A 9,316-nucleotide genomic window follows, 5' to 3' on the forward strand; every position below is an offset into this window, starting at 1 on the left:
TCTCAGTCACACACCAAAGGTCTTGCTGGAAACGTGAATCGAACTTGGGTCTCGTGCATGAGGGTCCTGTGGCTTCCATGCCAACCAGCATCCCCCAGCTGCGGAATTTCACGTCCTGGGAATGAGAAATAAAATAAAAATAAAATCTTAACCTGTTTTTGGATGTAGGCCTGATTTATGGATCTGGACCTGTTTTTTGTGGATATGACCTGTTTTTATGGATCTGGACCTGTTTTTTTCTGTTCTGTTCTGTTTTGTTTTGTTTTTGGGGGGTGGGGGTGGGGGGTAGTGACCTTTTTTATTAATATTTTTATTTCGAGGTCTTCTATTGTTGCAGTTATTCCAAATTATTCCAGTTATTCCAATTTTAATGGAATTTAGGTTATTAGTATTTTTTAACATTTATGGACAATTCTGATTTTATGACCTACCAGCATTTCTATTCATAAAAAAGGCACTTGTTCATTAAACAAAAGAAGAGATTTTTTCCTATGGTCCCTGACATGTTATGATGGATTATTAGGTGGAAAAGGTTAAGAACCCCACGTTTAAGGTAAATTTTGATAGGAAAGTGATACTGGTTTAAAGGTCTGCTTAGGCTTTTTGAGAATTTTACCTTAGTTGCCTGTCCAATATCTGACAAGACAACTGGCACCAAAATCATCTCTATGTGATGGTAGTTATGTTTGGTGTGCATTATAGTGCTTCAGCATACAATGGGTTAAAGGGATATTTAGTCATGTTTACATGGAGTAGTCCTTTGCTTACTCATGCTCTTCATTTTTGTTCTTAGGAATTTTGTGCAGACTGAACTTTATTACCATCTACTTCACTAGCTTAAGTTTAGATCTGCATAAGCTTGTATGAATTGGGGAGGTTAAATGTTATTTATATGGATTTGTAGTGGGAGATTCATGCAGTCAAAGTCAGATGGACTGACCATGAGCTTTTCCTTTCCCTCTCTCTCCAGCCTCTTCGTATCTCATCATGACTGCTCTGGATGTGTGTGTGTTAGAGATCAAGGAAATCACACAGAGCAAGGCTTTACAAATATTTGAATGAAGGTAAGAGACATCAGGTTATTTACCAAAGTACACCCCACCCCCCACCCCCCAAGAGGCACACACATACACACACACACACACACACACACACACACACACACACACACACACACACAAATAAAAAAACAATACCAATTGGATGACTGCTAGCAGTAATCAATAATCTTTTTTATCATTGCTATCCTACACTCCATATTTCTCTCTGTCTCCTCTTTCTACTTTTCTAACTGCTCAAATGAGGCTTTTTAAAGTTCAAAGCCCCATATGAAGAATGCCAAAGCATTGGTGGAAACAGATATTATTATTCATAACTTGATTGCCAGACTGTCCCAGATGGCTAGCAGGAATACTGCACGTCCCTAACTGACTGGATGACACCCCATTGGTGAAACACGTGTGAAAATTCAGGTATTGGCAACTGTATTGAACTGGCTAAGTAGACACGCAAGAGGGACGTTATAATTTCATCTAGTTTATCATGTTGGGCATATTTGTTTGTATGGATGTGTGGCGATGTATTCAGCTATGGATGGCAGGATGTGTAGCTTATTCAGCAGCACCATTTACCACAGCTGTATGACTGTTTACTATCTTGACCTGTTGTTACTTATTTGTACTTACGTACTAAGTACAAAGTTATTTGCAGTACAAATAAGCAAGGACAAATAAGGTAGATTTTTTTTCACTGCAGCCATTTTGACATGAATTGCAGAGTAAACAGAGATGTTACTAATGACATTAATTAATCTTCTGTACCATGTGAGTGTACCAGAACCAGGGCCTTGGTATTTTCCATGCTGGCTCACAGGATAGGCTGTGGTACACATGAATTGATAGTTCAGAATTTTACACATATAGTGGTTATTTGTTGGCCTGTGTGAATGCAACACATCCACCAAGTTTGGTTCATTAACTCCTTCCTTGTTGTGAGAACCAGAGCTTCACCGGGAGCATACACAAATGAATGAAAATGAATGAAATAAAGACTGGAAAACAGTTTTTTGTTTCACTGTTCACACTCTTTTGGGCCCCCCGGTGTCCAAAATCACAGAATTATTTTCTGCCATAAAAGTTAAGCTAATGAACTAAACTAGGTGGATGTATTACACCTGAATAGACCAACAAATACCACTGCATGTGTAAAATTCTGAACTATCACTTTAAAACTACACCGTAATTTCATTTGAAACAACTGTGCTTTCCTTGTAATTTCATGTCAAATGCCTGCAAAGAAAAACATCTATATCTCAGTATGTTCTACAACTGTCATTTTGCTGTGTATACATGCTGCAAATTTGTATACTTTTGTATAATTTACTTACTTTGCTAAAGCTGAAACTGTCAGGTGTGCTATAATTAATACTATTATTTTGTCTTTTTTTTTAGAATCCTATTAAAATTTGCTGTTACAGTTCTCAAATTTCCCCACAGGGATCAATAAAGCTTAATCTTAACCAGTCTAATCTAATCTTTTATTTCCCTTTTTTTTTTTTTAAAAAATCTTTTTATTAATTTGTGTACAAATAGAAAAATAAGCTTATCGTCAATCATAAACAGTTTGTAAATTTTTTTTTTTTTTTATCCAATTGCCCAGTCACCCATTTCCCACTCCCCTACACCCATCTTTATTTCCCTTTTAACTCAAGAACACACATGCATGCAAACACTGGCATCAGTCATTCAAATCTCTCTCTGTCTTTGACTCTCAGGTTGAAGCCACATCATGACAGACTTAGAAGCCACGGCGAGGGAGGCTCCCCCGCCTTACATGATCTTCATCCTGGTCTTTCTGTTTTTTGTCACTGGACTGCTGGGCTTCCTTATCTGCCACCTGCTGAAGAAGAGCGGCTATCGCTGCCGCACCGGCGACATGGATGATGATGAGGAGGAAGAGAAGAAGGGAGCAATTGCTGATGGTGGGTGACTAAAAAATAAATGGTGTTGTCCATTTTATTCTTTATTCAAACCTGCCATGGTCCTATAATCACAACTGGTGGAATGAACCTGAACAACGTGCGCTGAAATTTGAAAATGTTTTTCCTCATAGGCACAGCTCACCCATTTTGAAAAATGTGATATTGCTTCACTTCCCTCCTAGCTGTTATGTGGGACAGTAGTGGTGCTATCTGGACACTGGCTGGATGTTCCAAATGCTAACTGTTAGCCTCCTGCCAACTTGATGTGTCTTTTCAAATTTGATGCCAGTGTGGCTGATGTTCTGACTCGTTTCATCAGGCCCAGCAGACACAATTTGCACAAAAATGTGAGAGTTTTTCTGTTGGAATCGGTACTGATTACTATTTGTAGATATTGATTAAAGATTCACATTTAGACCATTTTCACCAAAATTTCAGCAGATATATTTTTCAGTCATTTATAGAGACAATGAGCATTCAACAGCTGTGTGCATTCAATATGTAGAGAAAAAACAAGTGGATTTTGGCACTCAAGCACTAAACACTAACCACTGCACCACTACTGCAACAAGTTTACAATGATCACATTGAACCTAAAATGATTTTAGGTTATTTGTTGTCATATGTCCGGTGTATGTCACGTGGGAGCAAGAGGCGGGTGTAAATAGCCAAACAGCTGCCATGTGATTATTCTTACCCAGGTGCAAATAGACACACTCTGTTTAAATATTGATATGGAAGGGTTTCTGCAGTTCCAGTAGTTTGCACTAGCCTGCTTCATGCAGTCCTTGGCTTCAGCTTAAAACGGTGCGTGAGCATCCTTTAGTCTTGCAAGAGTTAACAGCATTCACATTAGTTGCAGATTGATGCACTCCATTCACAGTCATCTTATCACCTTCTTCAAAATGGGGATCTATCCGTTTAAAAGGCTACTTTTCAGGAAATGACAAATGAAATAACTGATTTATACTGCTTGGTATTCTCTGTTGATATTCATACATTCCCAACCTCTTGTCAGTGGTTTGGTTTGGTCCCATCAAACATTTTACATAACATGTAGACATCTACATACAAACAACGACATAACATGTAGATACTCAGATATCTTTAAAATGACAAGTAAATCTTCAAGTTTGGATTAATTGCAGTATTAATTTACAGTCAGTTGAAATACAAAAATGTATATAACTGCTGTTTTGTACCAAGCTGTTCACATCTTTCCACATATTAAGTAAAAGCCTCTAAAGTAATGTGCAAGTTTTGTGACTTTTTTTTTTTTTTTTTTTTTTTGCTGTTTCAGAGGAAGATGAAGAAAATCAGGACACTGTAGAGCAGATCCTCAAATGCATCATTGAGAATGAAGGTGAGGAATCAGACAATAGAAAGAGACAACAGAAAAAATGCTCTTCTCTCTCTTCTTTTTCTTTTCTTCTCTTCTCTTCCCTTACTACATAATTACTTCATAATTCTAGACGGGGGTTATGCTTTTCCCCCATACTGTCTGAATGAAAGTTATGAATGGATTTGCATAAAACTTTGTTGAAAGTTAGCCATGGACCAAGAAAGAGCTGCTGAACTTCTCATGTGGATTGGTCCACAGAAGGCATGGCATATACTTCCAAATGGATTCACATAACATGGCAAATTTCAACAATAAACTATCACAACAAGGTGCATAACTTTCAAATGGATTCATGTAACACAGTAAAACCTTATGGAAAACTTGGTCATGGGGTGAGAAAGTTGAACCAATTGAAACTATGATCCAGTGAGAAAGACACCTTTTAGGCAGAGTAGGTCTGCAGCCTGTAGACAAAACACACCGCCACACACACTACATCAGTACTAAACATGCCCATGCCAGTAAGAAAACACAGCCACACTCTTGAGTGTAAGGTTAGGTAAAGCGATGAGAAAAAGGCATGTTCTGTACTACAGTAGTCTGCAAGCTGCAGATGTACCCTTGTTGTGTAAGAACGCAGCTTGACTGCTTCTTGGGTTTGCATGCAAACAGCTGGTCACTTTGATGTAAGGCCCGAGTTCTCTTTATAGACACATTTATTATTTTTTTATTTATTTCTTTCAAAACATCAAAAAAATTCTAACCCTATATTCATTTTGCTCATATTTGTCTTGTTGTCACGTCCAGCCAACATGGAGGCCTTTAAGGAGATGCTGGGGAACCAGAATGTCTGTGTGCGCCACGACCCCAGGTAGGCTCATCCAGCTCAATTAGTTTCATTAGGTCATCAGTTAGTAGTAGTAGTAGTAGTAGTAGTAGTTTACTTTTGACTGTATATGAAAGTTCCAAGGAAACTGTGTTGTGATGGTGGTTTCTTAAACTGTGAGGTCTCAGCTGCCAGAAATTCATTGAGGTAAAGGGGTGAATATATGGTGTCTTAGTTCCTGGGGACAGTGGTGATATATTTATTTTCACACTGTGTTTCACATATGATGTTCTGTTTAGCACAGCACTGTCTCGCAAAAAATATGTTCCCATTCAACTAAACATAATTACATTTAGAGGGAAATGTTTTTTTTGTCATGGTTTGCCTTTGTTTCTGACATATCACAAATACATTTCTCATCAACATACACTACTCACAAAAAGTTAGGGATATTCGGCTTTCGGGTGAAATTTCAGGATGAACCTAAAATGCATTATAACCTTTACAGGTGAACTTAATGTGACCTTCTGTAAACTTTTGAATACACATGTCCAACTGTTCAATGTCTCAGTACTTTTTGCACAAGTTGCTGTTCTCTAACAAGGAGCTTAACGGCAAAATTCACATCAGGTGTTTGATCCATGAATCGACCAATAAATTTCCTGGTTCAATTAGAATTGGTATTTAAACAGTCCTCCTCATCATGCTGTTCACATTTTGACATCATGAGACCAAGATGACACCTAACAATTGAACAGCAGCACCTCGCCATTGCGAGGCTTCAAACAGGATGTTCTCAGACGGAAGTGGCCACTGAGCTTAGAGTGTCACAGAGTGTCATCAGCAGGTTGCAACAGAGATACAGAGAGACTGGAAGAGTCACAGAAAGGCATAGAAGTGGATGTCCTTTGGCCACATCTCACACTGATGACTGCTTCATTGTGAACAGTGCCCTGCGGAACCGGATGATGAATGCCACTCAACTCCAGGCACGTTTAAGGGAGGTGAGAGGCACCCAAGTGTCATGTCAGACCATTCGAAACCGTTTACATCAGCATGGTCTGCGTGCTAGACGACCTGCAAGGGTACCTGACCACACCACCAGGCACAGGTGTCATCGTCTTGCATGGGCCAGGGAGCATTTACGCTGGACGAGGGACCAGTGGGCCTCAGTGCTGTTCTCTGATGAAAGCCGATTCATGTTGAGCAGAAATGATGGCCGCCAGCGATGTTGGAGACATCAAGGAGAGCACTATGCATCAGCCACTGTTGTCACCAGATGAGCCTTTGGTGGTGGTGGTGTTACTGTGTGGGCAGGTGTGTCTAGTCAGTACAGAACTGCCCTACACTTTGTGAATGGTACAGTGACAAGCCCATACTACCTGAATAACATCATTAATCCAGTCATTGTGCCCCTGCATGAACAACACAGGCCTAATTTCATCTTCATGGACGACAATGCTCCAGCTCATGGAGGTCGTATCATTAGGGAACAGCTGCTGGAGACTGGGGTACCTCAGATGGAGTGGCCTGCACTTTCTCCAGACCTGAATCCCATAGAAAACCTATGGGATCAGCTGAGTCGCTGTATAGAGGCTCGTAACTCTGTACCCCAGAACCTCAATGTCCTGAGGGCTGCCCTTCAAGAAGAGTGGGATGCCATGCCTCAGCAGACAATAAGTCGACTTGTGAACAGCATGAGACGTCGTTTTCAAGCTGTAATTGATGCTCAAGGGCACATGACAAGTTATTGAGACATTGACATTTTTTGTTGTGGTATACCCACCAGTGTTGTTGGCTTTTGTTTCAATAAATTGTTTGAGATGAGGAAATCACCAGTGTATGCTTCTACTTAAATGCCCTACTTTCATGATATAATATCACTGTAGCGTGAACTTTTTACATTTTCCATAAATTTCACCCGAAAGCCAAATATCCCTAACTTTTTGTGAGTAGTGTATGTTGTTCCCATACAAACTGCATTTAATTATGTTTTGATGGAAACATATTTTTGTCGCGGATTACGTTTGTTTCTGATGTATCACAAATACATTTATAATCAACGTATCTTCCAGATGATGTCAGGTGGCATTTTAACGAGTTTTGTTACCTTTAGGCAGGTTCAGGCATAAAAAACACTTTTATGGAAATGTAATGTACACTTGCAACAAATGATCAAAACAAATACATAACAACAAGAGATTACCTCAAACTGGTCAATAATAATTTAGTCAGTAATTAATAGAAACATTTTAAAAAGCACATTAATAAAAATGGTTTTGAAGAAATTATGATTAAAACACCTGAAGGGACTCAGCTGAGGGGAGGAGAGAAAGGAAATCAAAGTCAGGGGTGTTTCAGCCCTTTAGAAAATCACTGGCAAAGCAGCATCTTATTCAGATCAGTTGGATGTAGCTAGTCAAAATCACTGTATCACCTCAGTGGAGTACTTTGGTGAACTCTGGTGGAACTGTGAATCATATAGCCTTGTAATGCTACCTATGTCCCTGAAGCTGACAACACCCCCACCCCTCAGCTGGGATAAATATGTCATTGGCCAGGGCTGTTATTCTTGCTGACTCAGCCCTATAGAGTGTCTGTTTGGCTTGTAATTGCCCAGTCATGGTTATGATATATTCTGTCCTTGTAATATGTAACTAATATGTTATTCAAAAGTAAAAGACCTCAGAATGCTCTCAATGGCCAATAAGAACTGTGTGTTCAAAACACTGCAATAATAACAACAATAATGGTACTGCATTAATTCTATGATGTCCAGGTTGCTTCGTAAGGAGTCGCTGGGTGGTGTACCTTCCCATCACCATACTGTTCATTCGGGCAGTGACCACACCTCCTGCCACCTCTGTGCCCAGAGTCGATCAAAAAAGAGCCGCCGGCAAAGCAGAGCCCATCGTACCAAACAACGATCTGGAGAACAGACTGTCTTCTCTGTTGGCAGGTGAGACCATGGTTAAACAGAACAGAATGGAGGAGCACAGAGCAGTGTGGTTTTGATGCAGCCTTATGTTAGACATTAAGCCCAGCGCATGGGTTGATATTAGTGAACCCATGATAGAATATATTTCAAGGATTCAAGGATTCAATACTTAATTGTAAAACAAAAACAACAGAAAACATTTTAGCCAAGTCAGGTCCTAATGTACGTAAGTTATAAAGTGCTTTGTACGTTTAAAGTGCAGTTGGAAGTGGCAGAAGTCCAGATTTCAGAGCCAAGAAATTGTGGTCTTAAGGGCTCTGAATCGTTTCCCTGAGGGGAGTTAAATACAGGGCTGGCTGGGTGGGAAATGTCCTTGATAATTTTCTGGCTGACCCTCAGCAGATGAAATGCGTGGATAGCAGAGAGAGTGGGTAGGTCAGTACAGTTTTGTCCAGTGCCCTTTTGTCCTGGGCCATGGCACTGCTGTACCACACAGTGATGGAGAAGGTGAGTGTGGACTAGATGACTGAGTTGTCTCAAAAATAATCGAATAAGTTTTTGCACTGTCTAGTTTGTTTGTTTGTTTGTTTTATTTAGATCCCCAATTAGCTTTTGCAAGCAGCAGCTATTCTTCCTGGGGTCTATAATCATTCATAATGACAATACAACATCAATACACAGATAGACATGAGAGATGTGCACACATGTGCGTACATGACACATCATACGCTACATTATATAACGACAGCACACAGACATTACATAATAATCATATATCATGTAAAACAAGATCACAAGACAAATACAAACAAAACATAAGACAGACACTGCAATTATAACCAACTGAAAAAACACAGAATATATTTTAACACAAATTTTACACAAATAAACAATAAACGAGGACTCACACATCAACAATGTCCAGCTGCTCACCCATGCTGACCCGCGCCCACCCCAACAGCAGGGGCCCTGGCAGCAGCAGCCTTAATACCTGGGCCCTCCCGTGAATCAAGCTCAGGCCACCAAGCATGAGCAGCCAGGCAGTGCACAGACAAAACATCTACTGTTCATCTAACTCTGATATCATAAGGAGCATCAATGACCAAAATTCATATTTAGAAAATAAATTTTTAGTTGTTTTTTCAAGCTGCTAAGATTTAATTGAGTCAGAGAATAGGGAAGCAAATTCCACTGTTGCATTGCTCTATATGTCACTGTACGTTGAGTCAA

The 9,316-nt window shown here is 39.8% G+C and overlaps 1 protein-coding gene across 1 annotated transcript in view; it reads left to right on the forward strand.

The window, feature by feature from the left end:
- The window catches only part of rell2 (RELT like 2), a 40,253-nt gene that overhangs the window by 24,937 nt on the left and 6,000 nt on the right, over nucleotides 1-9,316 (forward strand). Inside the window, exons 3-8 of the mRNA XM_030062752.1 lie at nucleotides 971-1,064; nucleotides 1,388-1,472; nucleotides 2,774-2,980; nucleotides 4,281-4,343; nucleotides 5,130-5,193; nucleotides 7,928-8,107. Of these exons, the coding sequence (XP_029918612.1) occupies nucleotides 2,788-2,980; nucleotides 4,281-4,343; nucleotides 5,130-5,193; nucleotides 7,928-8,107 (500 nt within the window). The 5' untranslated portion in view covers nucleotides 971-1,064; nucleotides 1,388-1,472; nucleotides 2,774-2,787. The remainder of the gene's footprint in view (nucleotides 1-970; nucleotides 1,065-1,387; nucleotides 1,473-2,773; nucleotides 2,981-4,280; nucleotides 4,344-5,129; nucleotides 5,194-7,927; nucleotides 8,108-9,316) is intronic.

The sequence above is a fragment of the Myripristis murdjan genome, chromosome 10, assembly GCF_902150065.1.
Source record: "Myripristis murdjan chromosome 10, fMyrMur1.1, whole genome shotgun sequence".
In the NCBI taxonomy this organism is placed as follows: Eukaryota; Metazoa; Chordata; class Actinopteri; order Holocentriformes; family Holocentridae; genus Myripristis; species Myripristis murdjan.